At 48.5% G+C, this 24,066-nt stretch overlaps 2 protein-coding genes across 8 annotated transcripts; one reads left to right on the top strand and one right to left on the bottom strand.

The window, feature by feature from the left end:
- Window positions 1-289: 289 nt before the first annotated feature.
- On the bottom strand, window positions 290-4,658 carry DPAGT1 (dolichyl-phosphate N-acetylglucosaminephosphotransferase 1). Of its 4 annotated transcripts, none has more exons than XM_084301475.1 (10): window positions 4,441-4,658; window positions 4,243-4,363; window positions 3,950-4,163; window positions 3,285-3,431; window positions 3,068-3,152; window positions 2,296-2,484; window positions 1,608-1,695; window positions 1,081-1,236; window positions 708-794; window positions 290-412 (listed from the first exon to the last, which is right to left on the bottom strand). In XM_084301475.1, exons 1-9 carry the CDS (start codon window positions 4,593-4,595, stop codon window positions 729-731), a joined length of 1,221 nt encoding a protein of 406 aa, XP_084157601.1. In that variant the 5' UTR covers window positions 4,596-4,658; the 3' UTR covers window positions 290-412; window positions 708-728. The 4 variants fall into 4 exon arrangements, with proteins under 4 accessions (XP_084157601.1, XP_084157600.1, XP_084157599.1 ...); XM_084301474.1 differs by having other exon boundaries at window positions 372-426; XM_084301476.1 differs by lacking the exon at window positions 290-412 and adding an exon at window positions 466-554.
- Window positions 4,659-5,826: 1,168 nt separating this feature from the next.
- Window positions 5,827-19,757, top strand: C2CD2L (C2CD2 like). Of its 4 annotated transcripts, none has more exons than XM_084301470.1 (15): window positions 5,827-6,213; window positions 7,354-7,449; window positions 7,841-7,960; window positions 8,713-8,823; window positions 9,557-9,670; window positions 10,122-10,239; window positions 10,403-10,526; window positions 11,059-11,123; window positions 11,545-11,672; window positions 11,965-12,136; window positions 12,849-12,950; window positions 13,523-13,656; window positions 14,122-14,404; window positions 15,319-15,525; window positions 15,756-19,757. In XM_084301470.1, exons 1-15 carry the CDS (start codon window positions 5,956-5,958, stop codon window positions 15,923-15,925), a joined length of 2,202 nt encoding a protein of 733 aa, XP_084157596.1. In that variant the 5' UTR covers window positions 5,827-5,955; the 3' UTR covers window positions 15,926-19,757. The 4 variants fall into 4 exon arrangements, with proteins under 4 accessions (XP_084157596.1, XP_084157595.1, XP_084157597.1 ...); XM_084301469.1 differs by having other exon boundaries at window positions 9,554-9,670; XM_084301471.1 differs by having other exon boundaries at window positions 9,554-9,670; window positions 15,319-15,896.
- Window positions 19,758-24,066: the final 4,309 nt, after the last annotated feature.

Genomic DNA, 24,066 nt, shown 5'->3' with positions numbered 1-24,066 from the left:
CCCGGTGTTATAACGGGCACGGCGAGCCCGTCTGCACCGCCCTGTTCTTGAGGCGCCCTGCTCCGTGAAGGAATACAACCAATAAAGATGTTCTGAAATAAGCCTCAGTGAAAATATTCCCAGTGGGTATCGAGGAGGGAATTTCTGCCTGCTGCAGAAATGATCAGCCCCTGGCAGGGTAGGACGCAGAGGTACCGTGTCAAGATTTTCAAGGCAAAGCATCAGAGGGGAAAGGGTACCTTGAGTTCTTTTATTCTCAGAGTGCTCTGAATTTTGGGTATGATTTATAACAATATTCTATGTCCGCTCTGCTCTGCTGTAGAGTCTTACAGAAATAGAAGTTCCTGTTTTCTCTCAGGGAACGGAAAGGCGCTTCTTGAATTCAGTGCGGTTTCATCTCTTCCCCCTTTCCCTAAACATTGTGTGCTTAAAAAAAAAAAAAAAAAAAAAAAAAAAAGCGGGTTCCTTAATTCCCCTCTCAAAGGTAATCCCATTAACAGTGATGTCCAAGTAGCGTTGAATCTCTCCTGTCAGCAGAACTGGACAAAAGACCTCTGTGCACAGAAAGAAGATTGTGATTCTGGACAGGCCCAGAGATCAGCTTGCCTTTTGAAAGGTGGCCTGATGCTCTCAGAGGACCAGAATAAGATCATTTGAATTATTTGGTCAGCAACTGGAGGAAGTTGACTGTAAAGTGCAACTCTTACCACTGGCTCCTTGTAGCCTAGTCAGACATCATAAAACAACCGCACTAGTTGGTACCGGATTGAAAATGCAATCGCACTCCCCAGGACCTAGGTAAAAAAAAAATACATATATTGTGTTATATTGTATTAGGCAAGAAAGTTCACATGTTGAATATAAGTAGCAGCGCTATCTGCAAGGCATTCTAAGTTGCATCAGAATGTTCCCACACCCCACTGTGACTTCAGATCATGGAGTTCTGTGCCATATTTATGCATGTTGCATGGAAAGTGTGACACTTTACTTCCCTCTGCCACCCCTGAAACTCTTGAGACTGATTTGGATCTGTGTTTACCACAGGGTATATTTCATTGCTGGTGGGACCGTTTGTCTGACCTGGATGAGTAGCAACAGGAGAGTCAGATTTCGCTCGTGGGTGGGTCCAATCAGCTTTATAACAAAGTTAATAAGTGTCATGTTATTGCACTCGGTGTATTCGCCATCTTCATCCGTTCCACTTCTTACATCTACTATGTGCAAGCTCTTTACTGCCTAGGGAAAGAAATATTGCATGCTATTTCACCAGCTGTGTTTAGTGCTCTTTGCTAGCTCTGTTTTGTTCTACTATCCCAGTAGTTTGGCTCATACTCTTACTTTAAAAAAAAAAAAAAAAAAAAAAAAAAAAAGGACAGGCTAGGGATGGTCCTGGGACCACTGCTGTGTATGGTTATCTTAAAAGAACAATTAGTAACATGGTTGAATGACTGTGAGAGACAGTGACTGGGCTAAGTAGAATGTGTTCTGGGTTTGAGCCAGGAAACAACCACTGAACCCAGAAATTGTCTTCCCTCACAGCCTGTGGTTCCTTCATGTAATTGCTGCCTCAAAGCAGGTCTGGATTTGGAATGTTTTCCTGGTATTACCTTCAGAGTGTATGCTCCCAGGGCTGAGAGGCTCTTAGTTTTGAATTTGGAGTAGCTCATCTCCAACTTCCCTGTACTAGGATTGAGCCTAAAAGGAACATTAAAGTCTTAGTCCGGATAGAGCAAGGAAACAGTGATACCTATGTAAGCAGATTTAGATACCGAGACAAGTTGCTGAGAAAGAAATCCATTGGTGAAAAAAAAAAAAAAAAAAAAGGCAGGAATAATCTGTTAATAATTAACAACAGCTGCTGATACCTGATTCCTCAGACTGGGCAGTCAGAAGAAGACACTTCCCCCCCCTTCCACCCAATGTATGCATAAAACTAAAGGTTTTAAAAAACAGAAGAACTGAATATATGCCGATGTGATCACAAACACAGACAGCATTGTGGCACAGTGTCACAGAATGCTTGCTTCTATGAAACTTTAGCAGAGCCTACTGCAACAGCATTCCTCTGTCTTGGAGCTGAGAATAATCATACTCATAACAGTCCTTATTTTTTTTGAGAAGCCTGTACTGCTTCAGTCAACCACAAGTAGCACAGCAGGCCAGATTTTAATTACACAACCTACCTCGACAGGTTTTAAAAAGAGGACCAACCAACACCTGCTCTTGTTTCTCAGCTGCTATGGGAGACAAAAGACACCATCTCTAGTATCATTACAGGTCACTCAAGTACATTACCTTGGCAGCCGGTGGCGGGGACAAGGAATGACATGGAAGAGTTGAGGCAATGAGTAGAGGAAGTTGAGCACTTGCGGGATGAAAAAAAGCAGCATTGTTTTGCTGAAGTGCCCCAAGATGCCCACCACAGCAAAGGTCATGCCAGCAAAGTAGCAGAAAGTGTCCCCAACAAACACTTGGGATGGGTACCTGCGGTCCGTAGGGCAAAAGAGCAAAGGTTTGTTATGATCACCGTTTCTAAGAAAATGACTTTGTAATCACTGAATGCATTCCTAGGTGGCAGGTTGGGGGGGCAAGAGAGACGTTAAGCCTCAGCTGGCTTCTTCTCAGGTACTGAAGATAACTCCTTGTCTGCTTAAAAGCAGCATAGCAATGCTTTTATGGGATACTAACATATGTACCTGCTACCACTGTAGTCTACAAAACTCTACCCTGGAGGCCACCACCAATCCACACATCGAAAACACCAATTGCAGGTGTATATATGCTGAAAACTATCCTGCACTGTGACTTGCAGAGAATACAACGTATAAATAAAAGTAGGGAGATGTGAGGTAGAGTGTTCCATGCATTTTAGTGAATCAGTGTGATCTGAATTGTTCTAGTAAACCCAAAAGCTACCAGTGGATTGTTGCTTTGCATTTGTGGTTCTGGCAAGAAGCTTGTCTATGCTCCACTATCCCGCTTGCATGTCGGTAAACATTTTTGTTTATGGAGGGTAAAAGTACAGAGAGTGTGTTTCCAAAGAAATGCTGAATGTCCATCCTCTTACCAGTTGTGATAAAACAGGCCCAGCGTGGTAAAAAAAAAGGGAATCATAAAGTAGAGAGAAAAAATGTGATCATCCTGATAATCCCCTAAGGAAAAAAAAGAAATAAAACAAGTTTGTTCTAAGACAGGACTAGGTTATTTTTAACACCAGCTAAAATCTAGGACTCTATTTCCCTTTCCTTATTTTTTTGTACCGGCTCAGCGTGTCATTTCCTTACCGTTTAGCTCTACGATGTTGAACACGATAATGGAAGCAGCAATCACCAGAGACTGCCCTGCTTCGATTCCATTGATTCCAGCCAGAATGTTGATGGCGTTGGTACAAAACACCGCCAGCATCCCCATGTACACGTAGTAGAGGATACCTGTGGGTGAGAGTGAGCCAAACACTTCAGCATGCATATTTGAAACAGGCTCTAGTCCAATTTACTTGAACTTTCCTGCTTTGGATGACAATCTATTACCTGGCGTCTGGGTAAATTTTGAAGTCAGTAGCTTTTTAACAAATAGCGCCCTTTCCCCTGAATTTTATGTGTACAGCACGGCAACTGCACTACATTTGCAACAGGCTGGCTGCCTGTTGTGTCCTGTTTCTGTGATTCTGGTATTGGCATCTGACACTGTTGTACTGCCAGAAACCTGGAAAAATGTACGGTGCCTATATATACAGGTATAGTTAGATGCACGTTGGACCTCTTGATGGATATTCTCACCAGTGTAATAATTATTTGGTGACGTGCCCTCTCACTCTTTATTTAGCAAATCCTTCATGGGTTCCCTCTGCAGCACAGGCATTTCAATCTGCTACGTGTTAACGTTTCAGACGAACCCCTCTGGCTGTCACCGATTGCTTTGATGATGTTTTTTCGTGCTCTGAACTTACCCAGGTCCAAGTGCATGCCCAGCAGAACGCGGAAGGGCTTGGGCACCACAATGGTCGTGTTCCCAAAGTTGGTGAAGTACACCATGAGCAATGGGAGGGAGGCCATGGTAGGAAGAAGGAGCTTGTGGCGCCAGCGCAGGTTCAAGACATCATCTGCAAAGCCCAGGAAAATCATGCAGCAAATGGCAAGGAGCGAGCCGATGAGCTCCACGAACTGAAGGACAGAGAACAGCGCTGCGGTTACCGGCGCCCACCCCGCGCCCACCGCGCTCCGGGCGCCGGCCGAGCCCTACCTCGTCGTACGGGAAGGCCGCGCAGCCGTCCTCCACGAAGCAGCGCAGGAAGGGCACGGGGATGAAGCAGAAGAGGATGATGAGGAACACGGCGCCGCTGATCACGCCCTGCGCCTCAGGCCTGCGGGCAACGAACGGGAGGCGGTGAGCAGAGCACAACACGGCCCCGCACGGCGCACCGGGGGTGCCGCTACTCACACGGGCCGCCGCGACGTCTTGTTGAGGTCCTGCCCGAAGAGCCGAGCCGCCACGAAGCGCTCCTTGAAGGCCGGGATCAGCGTCAGCGTGGCCGCCATGCCCAGCAGCGAGCCGCACAGGTTGATGGCGAGCGGCACGGCCGGCCAGGCCGCCATGGCCGCCTCACAGGGAGCGGGGAAGGAGGCGCTGGCTGCGCGCGCGCACCCCCTCCGACGCACGAAGCGCCATCTTTGAGCCTGGCACGAATGGTGGTGGGGAGCCAACCGGGCTCCTCCCGCTGTGCCCTCAACCAACATGGCCGCCTCGGCGCTGCCCAGCCGCGCGCCGCCCCGGCTCCGCCGCCAGGTACGTCACTTCTGCCCCCGCGGGAGGCGGGGTCGGCCCCGTCGGCGGGGAGCCGTGAGGGGACGGCCCGGGAGCGGCGGAGGCTGAGGGGAGCTCCCCAGAGCCGGGGGCGCCTCACGGGGATGCGTGGGGGAGCGGCGCGAGGGAGAGCTGAGGGGGCCGGGAGGCGGAGGGAGCGTTTCCTGAAGCGCCGGGGGAGAAAAAGTGAAATAAAAGAATAAAAATGTAAATAAATAAAAAGGAAAAAAAAAATTATCCCGGGTCTTTCTGCGCCAGGACGACCGTAACGGGTGTTTAGAGCTTCAGGGGTGGCAAGGCTGCGAGTCACCAAGCAGGTGCAAAGGCAGCGGGTCTGGTAGCAGCAAGAAGCATTTCCCCCTGCCCTGTGTCTGAAGCACGGGGACCTGAGGTGGTTTCTGATGGCTTCTGGGCTGACCGGCAGCTGCTGTTGCACTGAAAGAGGTGTTTTCTGCTCTGCTGTCTGCTGAATTGCTGTAAAAGCTGGTAAGCTGTAGCTGAGCCTTAAATAAATAAGTTTTAAGGCAGATAAGTGGTTGGCCAGAGAGCCTCCTGCAGATGTAGCACGGGGGAAATGCCCCCATGGAAGGTGACTTGTGAGGAAAGGAGGTGAAAGCATTTGTTGCTGTCCCCCTACAGTAAAGTTGTCTGGAGCTGAGAGCAGGCAACTGAATAGCTTACAGCCCCGCTGCGAATGTGTCCATCAGTCAGCACAGCTGGAAAAAGAGTATCTCAGAGAAATCTGTTTTTAAGCAAGAGAGACAGAAAGGCTGTTGGGGAGCTCATCGCCCTGACCGCGTTTGCCTTGCTCTTTCAGGCTGCCGGAAGAGAAGGCTCACAACAACAACAGCAGAACAACGAGGTTGCCTGGACAGACCTAAGACCGTGCAACCCGGGATGAAGAACCTGCCCGTGAGGAACGGCGAAGGTAGCTGCGTGCCACGGCCAGGTCGGTGTGGGGAGGGTTCAGCCTCCCGCCGCCGTTGTGCGCAGGCGGCGGCCGCGAGCGGCGGGGGCCGAGCCCGGCCCACGTGCGCCGCGGGGCTGGGGGAAGGGAAAGGCGGCGCGGCCCAGGCCCGCATCCTCTCCTTTCCTCTCCTTTCCTTTCCTCTGGTCCGGGATGCCACCGGGCCCGCCGTGAGGCACCGCGCCATGGGGCCGGATCCAGGCTGGAGCGCGCTGGTGCTGCTCTTCGCCGCCTCGCTGCTCACCGTTGCGGCCTGGCTGCTCCAGTACTGGCGGGCGGCGGCCCTGCGGGTGCTGTGGCGGCGGCGGCGGCCGCCGGTGGTGGCGGAGGAAGAAGCCGGGGCCCGGGCGCTGCTCGCCGCGCTGCTCGCCCTCCGGTCCCTGCGGGAGCAGTGGCAGCGGGCCTGGGTGCGGGCCCTCAACAGCCAGGCGCGCCGGCACGGGGTATGGCAGGGCATGGGCGGGCTGGGCCACGGTGGTGGTGGTGGTGGTGGGCTGAGGGAGGGTATTTAGCTTTTGGGAGAGCGGGGCTGCCACCCCTTTGTCGTCAGGCTCTGAGGAATCCTCTGTTAGTGGGCTGCCAGTCGGGGACCCTGTGGTGTGGGCTGAGATGTGCTGGGAAACGCTTGGTGTGCCAGCTTTGCTTTTTGGGTTGCTGTGTTTCGCTCTCTTCTGTGCTTGAGGGATGGGGTGCGTAACTAAACGTGAGCATAATGTGGTTTTACAAACTTTGAGAAGTAGGTGTTTGGCAGCACGTTTTGCTTAAAAGGGTCTGGGGCCTTAACCTTAGGTCTTCCCTTCCACAAGGAAGTAATTTCACAGGAGCTCACGTTACCTGCAAGGCAAGGGCTTCTGCCTGCAAAAAAAAAAAAAAAAGGCAAAAAGAACTCAGACAAGGGGAGGTGGCTGACCACTACGTGGGAGAGTAGTTTGTCTCAAGGCAAGTTTTGTTTTTGGGTGCTCTTGAAAGAGAGAGAGTACTGACGAGGTGAGGCTATGGTGAGACTGGAAGTCCTCTGGTCGTGGGGAGAAGGGACTGATTCGATTCTCTGGACTGACCCTAGGTAGGTGAATGTGCAGATCTGGTGGAGGAGGCTTGCAAGAAGAGGAAATGGCTGGTCTAACTATTATGAAATGAGAAAATACCCAAGACAGTACAGGACTGCAAGGGACTTTAGCCTGCATGTGAACTGTCTGCATGTGGGGCGATAGTTAACAGTGAGGGATAGTTAGGTTTTTGCTGTCCTCGCCCTTTCTTCAGTGCTGGGTATGGGGAGGCAGTGGAGGCTGGGGGTTGAGGAGTTGTGGTCCCGTTGTCCAAAAGCTTGTCAGCTGGCAGTGGGAAGCGACCTGTTTCTCCACTGAGCCTTGCAGTTCAGAGGCTTGGTCACAGGGAGAGCTGCCTGGAGTCTGTGTTAGAGGAGTCAGGGAGGGTGGAGTTGTGTCGTGGGTGTCTTTGTGCTGCTTGGATTCATGGAAATGGACCGGGACATCCCCAGGGCCCTAAGTTAGACTTGCTTATCTTCTGTGAAACTGCCTGGGATGCTGTGACCACCGGGAACTAACAGATCTCTATTTTCATAGAGTTCAGTGCAAATCACGTTTGAAGAGGGTCCTCAGTTGCCACCAGCAGCAAATATAAGCTGTGTGACGTGCAAAGGCCAGTCGGACTGCAGCATGGTAAGGCTTTGCTGTTCTGAATTGTAGCATGTCTGTCGACTGACGGTGTGTTCTACAGAGATTGCCAACACTCGTGTAATAGAGATTGCAGCTCTGGGGCTGTACATCTGTGAGCTCTGCAAGAGCAGGTAGAGCTGAGGTGTAGGGGTGCTGAATCTGAGTATCAGGGTAGTGCAGTGGAGAGAAGAGAGCTTCTGTCACTGATACATTCTTATTGCCTCATGTGTGGAGTCTTAAGTGGCAGATTTGCAGTACAGACCTGCAGCTGACAGTAAGCCTGATGTTTCTTTGCCACAATGTGTCAGTCTCGCCTATTGCTTTTATAGGTCTTGCCATCTTGCTTCCGCTTCTTACCAAGGACATAAACCTATTTGCTTCCTTTTCTCTATAGGTGCTTTACTGCCATCTGTCTGCAGAAGCCGTGAAATTCCCCGTCTCTGTAACGCAGCAATCCCCAGCTGCTGTTTCTGTGGATACGTATCATGTCACTTTGTCTCTGCTGCAGGCTAAGGTAATGGTTGTAAAAAGTTTGCCATTGAATTTGTTCTTTTACCTAGCCAGGTAAAGTTATTTATGCTCGGTTAGTTATTTGACTACTGTGTCCCAGACCTGTTGCTTTCAACAGATCACCTTAGATGTTCGTGTTAAAAAAAAAAAGTTCAAAAGTCGTTTGTCTTTCAATTATTTCTGAGCTATGTTAAATTTCATTGCACTGTTTTTACTAGAGACGCTGAGTCAGGAGTTCTTCCTCTGTCATTCTGTTTCTGTATTAATGACGTACTTGTTCTGCATAGGTGCAGAACTTCTGAACTACAGCATGCTGTACGGGCTGGTTTGTTGTTGCAGACTGTTGGTGACCTGGATGAGTTTTCAGGCACAGCTCGTCTCCTAGAGACTTACAAATGGCCGTGCTTATGTTTGGTGATGATTAATAGACGTAGCTCAGCAAATACCCTGTATTAGTACCCAACTTGCTCTTCCAGATTGTCCTGCAGGCTGTGTCTTTGACCAAAGAAATAACAGTTTTTGCCTCTGACTGGCTTCTGGGCATCCAAAGGCAGTGAGAAAGCTGGGTCTGAGTGTGAAGTGCTGAAACTTCTGCATTTCGTAACTCTCAGAGGCCCAGGACCACCTATGTTCTTACTTTCTGTCTTTAATTGCTGCATGGACTGGCGTGGAGCCCTTTGTGTTGATGAATTTGAAACAGGGGAGAAAATGGCTGATAAAAACAGAGTGTTCCTGACTGTGTTTGTTCTGGGTCAGGTGGAGATCCACTTGGAGGAGATACAGAATGAGGGTCTCCTGGTGTCATGGACATTCAAGGACAGACCAGACTTGAATCTGTCAGTTCTTCCAAGATTTCAACCTCATGAGGTAAGCAAACAGGGGGAAGCTGGACTCGAGCAGAGGAAGGGCAGGAGGGGTGGAAACAGTGTGCAGACAGCAAGAAGGCTGCTGCAAAGGAGAGAGATTGGCAGCTCACTGTTGTGGCCCTTCTGTGGCAAGAGAAGGGGGTTCTTTCACCCTGGAATGTGTAGCAAAAAAGGCTTTTAGTCCGTGTAGGTTCTCCTGCTGTTGTTGCCAAATGTGTAGCTGCAAAATGAGCTGGGGTATTTTTTTTTTTTTTGGAGTTGTAAAGCGTACAGAAGCCACAGGTATTAGTGACTTGATGAGCTGAACACCCATGTGTTTGCGCTTCTGTGCCCCAAACAGTTCTGTTTGTTAGTTTTATTGACACCCTTGTTGCCTTATATTGAGTAGATGTAGGAATTCAGCTGTTCTTGTGAAGGTGTGGTAGCACCATCTCATGAGGCAGTGATAATGTGGCAAACTCTGAAGGCTTTATTGTCAAAATTTGTAATAGATGGACTACAGATGGAAAAGGTCAGTTTGTCTTGTTCTTGCAGGTTATACTTGCCTGCAGCTATTACAGCAAAGCTTAGGCACTGAGGAGGAGGCATACAGGATAGAGGAAGAGTGTATAGGAGGGTATTGCTAGGAGAAAGGCCATGTAGAGGCTTGAGAGGCAGTTGTAGCTGTATAAGGAGAAAATGTATCTGCCTTGTTATGACGTTCCTGTGTTTCCTTTTTGATTTGTGGAGAGAAGAATGACGGGAGAGTGGGTCTGTCTACCATAAAGGATCTGATCGAGGATACCATTGTCAGCACGCAGCCAGCCTTGATGGTACATCTGAAAGCCTGCACAGCAGGAACTGGGGCGGTAAGGCTCTCTTCTTGTGATATTCATGCCTTGAACACTGGGGTGCTTCTGAGGGCTGAGGCTTAGGCAGGAATCCAAGGGCTAAGTCTGACTTCTGAGCAACAGCCACATCCCTGGCTGTGCTGTTATAGGAACTGGGGTATTGTGGCGTGGGAAGCAGGGAGGATTAGAGTGGGACAGACCTTCAGCAGTGTAGTCATCTTCAGTTCCCCTTCTAGTAGCCAGCAAGCTCATTCCTGTCTGTCTCTTTTCCTGTCTGCCTTAAATTTCATATCTTAAGTAAGCTGGGGGATAGCTGGAGGTCTGTAGCTTGGGGGGTCTGCAGTGTCTCTGGATGGCTTTGTGGGTGCAAGCCAATTGGGAGGTGCAAGCACAAATGCCGTGTGTCTTAACCACTGTCTGCTGACAAGAGAATGATAAAGGTGTCAGTCTTCCTCTCATCATTCCTCAGGTATCCAGCAGTAAGTTGACTCGAGATTCCCCAGCCGGTGTAGTAGCAGGCCCTCTAGGTTCCAAGCTTTTCCTACGGAATCTTCACGTGCTGAACTTGGGCTCCCAGGAAAAGGCAGGTAAGCCTGAAAATGTGGTTCATCTGAAGCAGGGGAAGTGCAGAAATGGTGAGGTGAGAGTGCGTGGATGTTTTGGGTGGCTTTGAATGGCAATATGCATATGTGTCCACTGAACTCTGCCTTGTGTTGACAGGTGCACGTGTGCTCTCTTCCTCTGTTGCAGGAGTTGAGGAGATCTGCTGTGTCGTAGAGCTAGACAGTCCCCCGCAGCAGAAATGGGTGAGGCCAGTGACAGCTGGGAGTGCCAGCACTGCTGCAGAGATGGAGTGGAACGAGGAGCTCGTTCTGTAAGTGCCTGCTGGTCTCTTCATCCTCACAGTGGAGGCAGGCTGACAGAGTCTCTGGGTGTCATTATCACGCAGCAGTAACTGATGCAGGTGGCGTGGAGGTGATGCCTGTACAGCAGGATGGTGTGTGTCCGTGCTGCTTGTGTGTGGGGCTGTGAGTCCCAGCGATCAGCCCCAACTCACGTACATATTATTTCCTGCATCCCTGAATAGTGTCCGTTTTAACTGGACGGACAGAAGTGCTGAGCATGGGGAGTGTGGGGGCAGGAGTTCTCTGCCTTCCAGACAAGGTTGCTATCTTGACTTGCCCTGACAGCGTATGCAGCCCTGCATGGGACAGAAACTTGAGTTTTCCCTCTTCTTGCTTGCTGCCCCTTCTTGTGTCCTCCAAAATAATACACACTTACAGGAGCTTTGGAAAGATGATGAGGGGTGTGAGATTTGTGGGAGGGAAAATATATAACAGTCTTGTTTACTTTGGTAATTTTGCAAAGTCTGCCTAATAGCAGCCTGTCTATTTGTGTTTCAACAGTGAGTTGGGACCTAGAAGTAAGGAGCTGAAGCTACAGGTGCTGGGGAACAGCGGCAGAGGTGAAGGTAAGTACAGGAAGCCATAAAATGGATTCTAAGACAAGGTGACAAAAATGCCTAAGGGACTTGCTGTGCTTTGAGCCTGTGGATCTTCTTTGTAGTTATGATGTATTATGAGCAGGATTATATCTGATATCTGCACAGGAGTTTTGTATCCAACTTTTTGTGAGCCTTTGACTGGGTGAAGTAACTCTCAAGTCTGTTGTTCTTAGTGAAAGGCTCTTAGTGACCTTTTTGGTACCTGGGAGGTTCCCGTGGCCTGCACTTCCTAACCTAAAAGCAGTGAGAGGGATGTAGTAGAGCCAAGGGCATCTGATTTGTTGGCCCATGGGACCACTTTCCAAAAGCACAGGGAGCTTGTGAGAGGTCTGAGGTGCTGAAGTTATGTCGTAATTTCTTTCTTTTTCTCTCCTCTTCCCTCTTGCAGATGTGCTGCTGGCCCATACTACTCTTTTGCTTGATCCTTTGAGCAAACGGCCATCCGGGAGACAGATCTGCTCTCTGGCCCCCGGAGCTGGGCAGTCACTGGCAGCTGAAGCTACCGTTGTACTGGAGGTGAGCAGGCAACCCAGCTGTGTGAACGCATGATCTGGAAATATTTATAATGCGAGGCTCGAGCTGGAAACCAGCATTACTAGGCCTGCGCTTGTGGCAGGGGACAAACAGCCCCCTAGGTCGAGGAGGTTTATCACCTTGCCCTTAGTGCCTGAGCTTTCCTCTGTTCGGCTGACATTGTAGTGAGAATGGCTCCTTGGTGCCTGGAGGGGTGGCTTTTGTCATCCCTGTTGCCTGCCTTAACTTCTGGGAGGAGGAGAGCCCCCTCTGAGCTGTGTCTTACTCTTTGTAGCTCTTATACCAGGATTCTTCTACATCTCTAAATGCTCAGCACGCCACATCTCTGCGTACCAGCATCACCCCCACCAAGAAGGTGGAGATGGACCGGACCATCATGCCTGATGGCACGATCGTGACTACTGTCACCACAATTCAGTCCCGGCCCAAAGCCGACTGCAAGCTGGGTGAGGCTGCCCTGAGGCAGGAGTCTTGTCAAGGTGGCGTGGGGTGGGGCGTATTCCTGAGGCCGTTCACACAGGCAGCAGGAAAACTGTTCAGCCATTGTGTGTTGTGGTTGTTGTGCACCTTAAGCATTGGATGGGTGGGCGGTGCTTTTAGCTTCTGAGTTATTAATGTTTTGTGGCCGTCTGGAGACGAGTACGTAGCCTTGAGGGAGGGAATTGAGGAGATCAATTTGAGGGGAGCAACTGGGGAGAGCTGTGAGAGGGACAAGCCTCTCTGACATCTTCTGGTGGCAGGTCTGAGCTGTGTATGCTGGTGTTGCATAGCTTCTGCATGATGTTGTGCTAAGTGTTGTGGCTTTCTTCCTCTATTTTTTCATCACTGCTAAATGAATTATGCTCTGGGTACTGTTGGCAGGCTTGAAAATATGTCGCCCTTGCTTGCCAGTGGTTGGTGCTGCTCAGTGTCTGTCTGATGTCTTGGTTAATGTGGTGCTGGATATTCTGTGAGGCAGGGCTGGGAAACAGCACAAACCTTGTGACAGGGCTGCTTCGCATGTCTTGTTCCAGAAGGCTTCTTGCAACTTCAGTGCTGCACAGCCTCGTGGCAGCAGACCCTCTGTGGGGGGCGGGGAGGAAGGGCACAATACGGTGATGAAGTTGCCTAAACTTCATCTCCACTGACTGTTGTCTCTGCCTGTCTTTCACCGTGAAGATTCACCCTCAAGATCGCCATCCAAGGTGGAAGTAACTGAAAAGAAGACGACGGTTCTTTTGGAGAGCAGCTGTCCTCGCAGCCTCTTGGCCAGCAGTAGCAGTAAGTGTGTGCAAGTCAGAAGTTCTTACTGAAGCGAGGATGTTCCTTAGCCTTTCTAGAAGAGTGTCTGAATGTGCTGCAGAAGAGGAAGTCCAAGTGATTGAGTGAAGAGGGTAAGGGGGAGGGCAGGTAAAAGAAATTCCGCCCATGACTATGGGTGTTTTCTTGCGTGACAAGAACGTCCCTAAGTTAGCTGGAGCCAATGAGATTTGGTCATGTTGCACTTGGCATCTCCTTTTTGTCTCTGAGACAGAATGCTGCAGCTCTTTGGATGCTTTGTAGCTGAGGCTGGGAGACCTCCTGGGAGTCTTTAGAAATCTTTCTGAAGTGGGAGGTGGGAGTGGTGTTTTAATGATACGCCTGTAGGAACTTCAAATTTACAGGTGCCTGAAAGACTTGAGAGCTCTACAGAGCGTTCTCCTTTTAGTTTGTTTGGGCAAGTCTGTAATAAATACTGTTCTCTCCCTTCATGTCCACGTAGTTGCCTGTTAAAAGCATCGTGATCAGCAAGTGACCTCTTCCCTGTGCTGAAGGATGCTACTTCAAGTGTTGGTATCTTTCTTGTCGCTCAGGGGACAGCCAGATGCCTAATGGCTTGGATCCGGTGGCTGAGACGGCAATCAGGCAGCTAACTGAGACAAATAACAAGCCCGCCAAGAAGACCCCAACAAAACGTAGCACGCTGATCATCTCGGGAGTTTCCAAGGTCTCTGGCAGTTAGGGGGCTCCGTTTCCTGTCTGGGAGGCTATTTCTGTGCATGTCTGTTTAAAACGACCCTGTCCTGTAGGGAATGGTGTGGAAAAGTACCAGCACAGAGGACTTGCTCAGCTTTTTGCTGCTTCCCATCCAAGGTACCTCGCCAGGCTGCAGGGCAGCTGCCAATGGAAGCTCACAAAGCATTGGCAGCAGAAAGGGAAGCTTTTGCATTAGTCGGGAACCTCATGGAGAATGTAAGGAGTTATTCTGAGACTTTCCTGTGTGAGAGAGGGAAGTGCTGCAAAATGCCATGGAATCAGGTATCTTCCAGTGTGTTTCAGCAAAAAGTGACTGCTGCACATCTGTGCTTTTTTTTTTTTTTTTTTTTTTTTTTTTAGCGCTGATGAGAAGAATCGGAGAGAAATGCAATCCTTTAGACTCTGTCTTCCTGTCTGACTTTTTAACCCCCTGCAGGTACCTATTGCTCAGGACGAAATGGCACTTTCTCTGGGTTATGCTGCATCCATGGAGGCCACGGTGTACGGGGCTTCTGGGGCGGTGAGTGCAGCGGAGCAGATGCACGATTCCACTGAGTCGTCACAGCTGCTGGAAGCGTCGCCATCAGGACCAGGGGCCAGTCAGGAGCTGGATGAGACAACGAGATCAGACATCTCCGAGAGACCATCCATGGAAGATGTTGAATCTGAAACTGGCTCCACAGGAGCCCTCGAGACTAGGAGCTTGAAAGATCACAAAGGTGAGGTTGAACTCTTGTACGGTAGCTAATGGCAGCTTGTGCCTGAGGACAAAGTGACTGCTTTTTGGGGTGATGAAGGGTGGCTTCCAGTGGAGCCTTGGAAGAGCCCATGTATTTTCTATGCTCCTTGCTGAATTAGTCTCAAACACCTTTTTGCAGTTACCTGATTCCTGTAGGCTTTGTGGTTTGTGTGCTGTCTTAGATGGAAGCCCTTTGTAGCTTGCAAAAAGTATCTATCCCAGATTGACAAGAGACATGGTGGGCAGGGAAAAGAAGGAGGGAGAAAAAAATGGAACCCCTTCTCTGTAGGAAATGCTGCTGTAGCATTGAATAATGTGCAGGTTTTGGATGTCTTTTTGTACCCTTTTGGGGCTGGCAGTGATCAGCATTTCCATCCTGCCCTGCCTCAGTTTATCACCCGGAGCCATCACTGTTATTCTTCTCCAGATTTGGACATCTTGTGAAAGTACAGGCAGCTGTGCTGAGGGCTCGATGACCAGTTAATCTGGATGCTCTGGAGCCAGTCCTAGTCTGAGATGCCTTTTCCCTTCTTGTGTGTTCCTGCGGGTGTCTCCACACTGACATTCCCACTCATTTTCCACTCACACCAATTTTACCTTTAAGTTCCGATTCTCCACGACTCCGCTACAGTGAGGGTGTTGCTGCACAAAAGGAAGCTTACACACAGGACATGTGCCAGCGTTTAGTGAAACAGCTTGTGGGTGTTGCAGTCTGTCCTGAATGCAGGCTTTGCCTTGAGGCTGGGAGCTGAGATTTGCTGCCCTGCTGTATGCTTTTGCTGCTCAGGCCAAAAGAGGTCTCTGCCTCTTGTATTTGGTGCATTTGTTGCCCCTGAGACTTGCCAGGGAAGGATACAATCATTGTTTCCATCTCCTTCTTCTCTGTCTTTGCAGTTAGTTTTCTTCGGAGTGGTACCAAGCTCATCTTCAGGAGAAAGACCAAGCAGAAAGAAGCTGGCCTGAGCCAGTCTCACGATGACTTGACCAATGTCACCACCAGTTCTGCCAGCAAGAAGAAAGCCGGCAGCTTCTCCCACCGCCTCATCAAACGCTTCTCCTTCAAGTCTAAATCCAAACCTAAAGCTAACGACAACACGACAGGTGAGAACTGAAGGAGGGAGATGCCGGTTGGAAAGATCATACAGAAATCCTCTCTTAGTCTTTTGTCTTCCCGCTCCATGGTATGTGAGATCTGCAGTCCAGTTCCTTCCAACCTTGGCGGAGGGAAGACACCCCAGTGCTTTACACTGTTTGGGGAGCAAAGGTGGCATACCCAGGGCTGAGACTGCACAGCCTTCTCTGACTGTTACGCTCTCCCCAAAAAAATCCAGCAGGCATGCTAATCCCCGTGGGGTTCCCAGGAGCTGCAGAAGTGACTCTGTCCAGCTGTCCAGCTTCACTAGGCGCTCCCTGGCACCTGTCAAGTGACAGCCTCGGAGTTAAAAAAAAAAAACTGAGAAACTGCCAAGTTAGCTGCGTTTTCGAGAGCTGTGGTATGTAGCCTTGCTCGATTCTGCTCTTGAGAGAGAATGGTGCAGTTGCTGACCATTCTGTTGTTGCTCCTGCTCGATGCAGAGGCTGTAACGTGACTGAGGTGTGGTGCGGGACGATGTGTGCGTTCCTGGGCTATGTGCTGTGAGCAGAACAAGCTGCTGTTCCCCACCCAGATCGGCTGTTGGAATGGTCTCGGTTTCAGAAGGCGTGAAAGGTGCCTTTTTTCTGTGCTACACTGATGAAGAAAGAAGGCTCTAAGAAGAAGGAAACCTTAACCACTAGACGAGTTTTTGTAGAAGACCCAGTCCTTGCAAGAACATCCCTTGGCTGCTTTTGGTGCTTCTTTATCTATGTTCTGGAGTGGGGAAGAGGCCATGGGACAGATTTGTACCAGCCATCTGCCTGTACAAGTGGAAACGTTTTCCTTGTGGGTGGTTAGGGCCATGTCTGGTAGGGCACGGGGGAAACAGAGGCTGTGGTCCAGTTCTGTGGTTCTCCTTAGCAGTTCTGACTCCAGTGCCTGATGTGCTGGGGATGAACAGTGAGGAACGTGGCAGTGTGATGTGGAACCTGAGTGAAGAGCTTACGTGTTTGCACTGATGAACGGCATTTCTTGTAGCAGAAAGAGCCTTTCCTGATGGCATGGGAACTAACCTCCTTCTAGAAAATGTTATCCTCTACGTTTAAAGCGTGGGCCTTTCTGCAGTGGGTGTTTCTTGAGGGAGAGCTGCACAGGGGGAAAAATCAGCTGCTCGCACAGGAGGAAACTGCCCTTCTAAATGAATGTTTTCCCAGTCTCTTGAAATACGTGCGTTGTGAATATCCCAAGAGGCCCCGTTTGAATGAGTGTAACAACACTCCTTAGAAAAATGCTTATTCGTTGTTAAAGTAGATTGTTTGAATGGAAGCTCTTGCTCTTCTGTAGAGCTGCAGAGATAGGGAAATGGGTCAAAGGGGAGGAAAAGAAATTTGGTGGAGAGATTGTGTAAGCCTGGCTGGGGTCTTCAGCTCTCTGTTCTCCTGTTAAAATACCTCCAGAGGTGGGGGCTGTTGCTATACTTCACTCAAGATGCAACCCAATTGGAAAAGTAGCAGTACTCTGGAATTGTGTGTGATACAATGCATCGTGTTATTCAGAAGGACAAATCCTGGGTTACTGGTAAGGCCAGGTGCTATTTCCAAAGGCTGAAATGAGTTTGGTATGCTGTTGTGAAACAATTTACAGGCAGGAATTTTAGAGTGCATCCCAAAAGTATCAGGAAGTTGGGAAGGCCTTACTGAACTTGTTCCCGCTTTGTGGGCTCCAGGATATGGCTGCTAACGAGTGGCGATGGAATTACTGGTTTTGATTTGAGCTTTGACCTGTCAGAAATGTTGGGAATATTCTGCACTGTTGTCTGTGGGATGAATGGCACACAGGGTGCACAACAGTGGTTGTGTATTCTCCCTTGAATTTTTGGTGGCACTCTTTATCATGGACTTTTTTTTTTCTTCATATCCAATATTTTTCATACTGGATATGAAAATTTGTATCTGGCTAGATGCAAATAATCCTTGCAGCTGAAAGGGTTATTGTTAAGGTCAGATGGAGCATATCCCCAGACATTAATTCCTGCATCTGCTTATGTTTTCTTTCTGCCACATCATTGCTCCTCAAAGTTTTACAGTGTAGGACCGATCTTGTAGCTTTTGATTTTCTCCAAAATCTTCTCTGAGTGCAGAATGTTTTTTTCAGAGTATTTGGGTAAGCTGCTGTTCGAAGGACAGTGGGGCAAGGGAGAATGGCACAACTGGGTGCACTTGGAGTATTTTACTTCTGGTATGTTACTGATTTAACACATCCATCCTTAATCTTCATATCTGTACACGGTTTCCTTTCTCTTGTGCAAGGTTAGTTTTGTCTTCCAAAGCAGTGTTTTGTTTTTTTAATTTTGTAGTCTTGGCTATGTGAGTGTGTGTGAATCTCCTGACTTACTGAAGCCAAGAATGGTAACAAATCCGCCTTGTGGGGAGGTGTGATTATTGGCCTGAGGAACGATTCTTTTATCCTCATATCCTAACTTTCTCAAAAGGAAAGGGAAGGTGATGGAAGTCTCTGGTCTCCAGAAACTGTAGAGAAGGTCCCATGGAGTTTTCACTCATAAAGCTGCTGTATAAAAAAATCTGTTTGTGTTTAGTCACCTCTTGGTGCTTTTTGCTTTAAAACAAAAGAAATGGCGTTTGAAATCAGCTTTTCCCTGTTTGACTTCTTGTGGGTACTCGTGCCCTTGGTGCCATTGACCAAATAAGTGGGGGGAGAGGAGTGTGAGAGCGCTGGACTTGAACAAAGAGATGCTTCTGAAAGAGCTCAGCCTGCTTACGCGGGCTGTATTCCAAATGCAACGTTTCATTGCTGGCTACGCAAGTAGAAAGAGTGACCGTTAAAAAAGCCAAAGTACACTTTTTTTTTTTTTCTTTTTCCTGGTGTTTTAGCTGAACAGAGTTAGGATTTACATATACTGTGTGTTCTCACTTCTTTGAAGAAAACAGATCGCTCTAGCTGTACGCTTGTAACTAGAGCTGTCGGACACCCCCTTCCCCCTGTTTTGGTAAGGCCTTTAAGAACCTTCCCATTGAAAAGCCCTTAGCATCTGCCTGCAAAGGGTGTTCTGTGATTTTGATTTTGCAGCCTCTTAAAGTAAGAAAAAACATTAACGTGAATGAAGGAGACCGCAAAACCTCATTTTTGGGGGTTACTGTGGGCTTTAATGCGGTGGAACTCGACTGAAGCCTGGTGGGACAGGGACTCTGTCAGGTGATGGGGTTGGAATTAGATGACCTTTAAGGTCCCTTCCAGTCTGACACATTCTGTGGTTCCGTGATTTGGAGAGGAGGTTCAAAGCGTGTACAATCCAAAGGGAGAGGGATTGTACACGTGCATATGTGTTTGCGTGCACGTGTGGACAGCGTGTTCTCTGAGAATCCCGCTCACACCGCAAAGCGAATGGACAGGGCCAGGAGAACGGCTTTAGGAGCCTCTGTGCCATCCGTGCAATATTTCTAACCCTGATACACCTCCCCAGAGGTCAACTTGAGAAAGACAATCCAGATACTGCACCCGCGGATGCCCTCGAAATGCTTTTGTAGTCAAGCATGGGTTTTGAGGGGGAGAGAGGGTGGAGACTTTGCAGCTAGCTGGAGAGCAGCTCAGGGGAGGGGAGCATCAGGAAAACTTCAAACTGCTGTGAGAGTGCGAGAGGCACGGGCTGTTTCTACACCAGGTCTGTGTGTGTGTGTCAGCGTGTATGCGAGGAAGCGTTCTGTGTTTTATTTTCAGATTTGTTTTTAGAGGTGCTGCATCGTGTGGCAGCCACTCTCCTTCCCTGTGTGCTAATCCTAGAGGGAGGTTACTGGGTAGCTGGCGAGATGCTTGGGTGTGTGGATGCTGTCGGCGTGTTCTGGAGTCTTTTGCCTCGTTCTCCCTTCCTTGCCCCTAGCGCACGGTGAGTGTAAGGATCCAGCAACAGTTCTGTCGGTGGTCAAACTTCTGGAAAAGGTCTTTGTGTACGTGCAGGAATCACAGCTCTTTCTACAAGCGTGACTGCTCCGTACCACCTCTCTTTGCTTGTAGAGGTACTGGACCAAATCCCCATGCTGAATCTGAAATTAGCACCCCTCCTTTTGTGTGCTCATTTTTTTTTTTTTTTGTACTTTAATACCTTCTTTCTGGGTGGCTTATTTTAACCCCAGATTGTCTAGAGGAAAAAAACAAAACTAGGAACTGTGTAGTTACTTAAGAGATGACGATAAAACGACTTAATTCAGAGTAAATGAATGAAGTTCTTGCACCTTTGTAAATGTTGAAGAATTCCATTGCTGTGTAATGGCTGAACCTGTTAACTTATTAAAACCCATGGAAATAAAAACCTGAGCACGCGTCCTGACTGCACCCCTGCTCTCCTACCCTGCTCCCCAGCCCTGCTTCCTTACACCAGCTCCACGGAGCCCCCGACCCCAACCCCCAACAGCGAGGTCAAACCGTGAGTAATGACCCCAAATCCCAATCCCGGACCAGCACCAAAAGGGCCCTGACCCCGAACCCTTGACCCCAAAACCTTGACACCAAACCCTCGACCCTGCAGCCAAGCCGAGTCACTGACACAGCCCAAATCCCAGAGCCCTCTCCCCAGACCTGACCCTGGAGCCTCTGACCCTAAAAAAAGGGTTAGGGTAGAGTTTTAGGGTTAGGGTTGGCTTTAGGGTTCATGTTGGGGCCAACGGCTGGTCAAAAGTGGCCCCTACATGCTGAGGGGCACAAGTGCTTTGGTGTCACCTGGGTGGAAGCCCCAAACCTCGAGGCACGAAGCCCCAGGTTAGGGGAAGGAACCCCAAAAGTGTGGTGATAACCCCAACATTGGGGGAAAGAACCTTAAAATTAGGTTTTTCTATAAACTGGGGGGAACCTCAAAACAGGGGCGGCGAAGCCCCGAGTTAGGGGAAGGAGCCCCAAAATTGTGGGGGGAGGAACCTGCCGTGGAGAGATGAAACCCCAAAATTGAAGGGAAAGCCCCAAAAATAAACCGGAAGGGGAGGGGCAAACAATGGCGGCCTCCGGCCAGGTGCCATTTTCAGGGGGATGCTGGGAAATGTAGTTCGAGGGCACCGCACTTCCGGGCGGCCATGTTGGCTTCGCAGAGCATTGTGGGAGCTGTAGTTCTCCAAACGCTGCTGGCCAGGCGGCCATGTTGGGAGCGCAGGGAATGCTGGGAAATGTAGTTCTCGAACACCCGACCTGCCGGCGGCCATGTTGGGTGTCCGGGGGATGCTGGGATGTGTAGTTCGAGGCCATGTTGTGTGCCCAGAGTGCAGGGGTTAGGGTTAGGGTTAGGGTTTGTGTTAGGGTTTAGGGTTAGGGTTAGGGTTGTAAGCGCTGTGTGCCCATGGGTGCAGGTTCCATAGGGTACAGAGGGGGCAGGGGCTGTGTGTGGGGGTTGTCCCCATGTCTGTCAGCCACACGCAGCCTAAATTAACCCCAGAATCGCAGAACTGTAGGGTTGGAAGGGACCTCAAAAAATCACCGGGTCCAACCCTTCTACCAAAGCAGGTTCCTCAGAGCTGGCTGCCCAGGGAGGCGTCCAGACAGGCCTTGAATAGCAAGCTGCAGCTGTCCCCTAGGAGAAGGGATGCTCTTGGAAATTTCACAGACAAACAAGAATTAAAGCAATAACCATTCTGAAGATAAATCTGTTCAGAGCTGGCATTTAAATGATTTCTTTTCCCCCCTGAAATAGGGATGGGGAAAGAAGAACAATGAAAACAATCTTCATAGCAAATGCTGTGTGAGTTATGTTGTGGCTTTCTAAAGGAAAACTGACCATCCAAAAATCTAAACGATGCTTTTTGGAGTTCTGACACTCATTTTTCAAATGTAAATAGAATGTGTCATAATACAGGGAAAACAAGGATTTGGGCTTTGTAGGTTTTTTGTTTGTTTGTTTGTTTTTGTTTGGATTTTTTTTTTCTACTAGGTATTTTTGACCCAGTGAAATTCAGTAATCCCTTTCCTCCTTGAATTTCCAGTAAGAGAATCTAGCACATGATTGTGCTCTTGGAAATTGGTTGTACAGGCTTTCTAGGTAAGCTGGTGATTTAGAACAAGTCCAGCTGTGAGCGATGGGTACATCCTGTAAGAGGCTGGCTGCTGGGAACAGTAACACAAGTCATTCAGTGCCAAGAGTTGCAAATACCTGCTGGTTAAGGAGTAGGTGGAGGGTTGGGGAAAGTCTGCTTCAATTCTGTTCTTGACTAAAAATTCTAATGAATAGATTTGAATAAGGGCCCAAATTCTGCCATTCTTATTCAAGTGGGTAAGAATAGCTAATAGTACGAAGTAGCTTCTTGCCCAAAGCAGTTTAATTGACGAGGAATGTTCAGGTGTGCTGCCTTGGCTAAAAGCAGCTGAAAGTGATGGTGAAGCATGGGAAAGGCATTCTTTGCTACCTTAGTTCTGCAGAAGCAATGATGGATAATTTGGAAGTCGGCTGTACAGAATCACAGAAGGATTTGGATTGGAAGGGACCCTAAAGATTATCTAGTTCCTGCCCCTCTGTTGCAGGCAAAGACCCCTCATATTAAACTGGGGTGCTCAAAGCCCCATCCAACCTGGCCTTGGCATGACTTCCTAGAGAGGAGAAGTTCTTGCTCAGGTAAGGCTCTACTCCTCCAGCTCAGACAATCTTGGATTTTTCCAGTCATATCGGCATAATAGAAAAATGAAAACAAGCTGCTTTGGCTCTTGTTCCAGCTCCTTTCAGCCACCCTCTTTTCTATGAGGAAAGCAGTGAGACAGGAAAGGTAATGCTGTAACAGGAGGAGGCCAGTGCAAGATGAATGGGAAGGAGCTGAAAGGAGAGAAGCTGGCTAATTAAAATGTGGCAGCAATAACCAGGCAACTAAACTTATGGAAACAAATGGAAAAAAAAATGGAAAAAAAAAAGAAAGATGGGTACCTCAAAGTGTGGCTGCACATCTGCTCCACAGATGATGTTTTGGGGGGTGAGGTAAAGATCAGTGGGACAGTTGCCAATTGATCATAGTTTTATAAAGTACTTAGTTTCCTGCAATAATTGCCTGGGTAAATACACAGCTTAGGCCATGGGGAAGGAGGGATAATTGTATTAAGAGCAAATGAGACAATGGGGGACATTAAATGCCCATGTTTGCCCTATATTCTGCAGTAAAAATAACAGTTTTCTACTCCTGTTTCATAGAAAATACGTAAATAATGGCACTGCCAACCACCCAACTGCAGCATTCTGTAACAGGGCTACTGTAAAATGGCCTCTAACCTGTAAGAGAGAACATTCCTTCTTCAATACTGCTGTACTGTTACACCCTAGCAGTACTTAGCCCCAATTTACCCATCATATCCTCTCCAGGTACTGGCTTTACAGCCAGACTGATCTGATGCTGGGCAGCTTTTGCTGTTAAGCGCTATCGCATGTTTGAAGGAGTTCTCTCACTTTTTAGCACCACTAATGCTAGAGGGGAATTTACGTGGGATTAGCTCTTTGGCCATCCTTTCTTTCTGCTGCTTGGTGTTCATTTCACTTCAGGCTGTACTGGCAAGTAATGACGTAGGAGGGATTTTGTTACACTGGGCTTCAGCAAAGGCGACACCAGATGTTCAATAAATGTTTTCAACAGAGCTTCTGAGCATCTTCTTAAGAGCTGTTTACTGGCCCCCATGGCTAATGCTTTGAGTTGGTTGATTTTATTCTGTAGCTTCAGGATCTTGCTGACAGGTGAGTGGATAACTTTCTTATTCAGGCAAACTTCTCGTTGCTGTTGTATTGGTGCTGACACAGTTACCTTCTGAGAGCCGCAAGGAATTAGATGTGACAGTTGTTCAGCTCATTCTGGTTATAAACTGATAAGTCTGGTTGCAGTTCATTCAAAAGCACATATATATATTTTTTCAATTCATTCAGGGAGAAAACAGGCAGAGAAAGGGGGTTGCTTCAAGTGTTAATCTTTTAAAAGACAGAAAAGAACCCATGTGACCATGTTTTGGGGTAATGATAACACTAAGATGCTCATTTGGGTGTGGAACAGATGGCTTAGTCTGAAAATGGAAAAAAAAAATCAGAATAAACTAGGTATTTTATAAAATTTGAAATGAGAACTTTTCTGCACACCTGCACGCTCATTTTTGGTGCTCAGGTACAGGCACACAGAGAAGCCCTTTGTGCGGAACTTCATGTAAAGTCCTTTCTGTTACTATAGCAAAGTTGACTTTTCAAAACAGACAACTGTATTAGGACAATGGTGCCAGAATCTAACATGATGTTGAGCGACTTCCTCTAAAGGGGTGGTTAAAATTGTCTTTGCTGAGTAGACTAGATAACTAGGGTAGAGAAAGATGAAGTGACTTGGTTGAGATCACCCAGCACTGCAGTACCTTTGTCATCCTTTGGCTCTTTCCGCCAGACTGTGTTGTATGCACTCTGATGAAAACTTAGGTTTTCAGCTTTCTGGCAAACAAAACATGACTTTAAATGGTAAAGGCATCTCTGTCTACAGAGAGCAGTTTGATTTAGTTTGATAAAGCATCTGAAACTGAGGTGCTGATCTAAAGTCTGTTGGGATTTCCAACTTGTTTAACAGAGG

This window comes from Netta rufina (assembly GCF_964035555.1).
Source record: "Netta rufina genome assembly, chromosome: 25".
Taxonomy (NCBI): Eukaryota; Metazoa; Chordata; class Aves; order Anseriformes; family Anatidae; genus Netta; species Netta rufina.
Note: the sequence above shows the minus strand (reverse complement) of the source record. Positions and strands in the feature narration are given on the sequence as shown.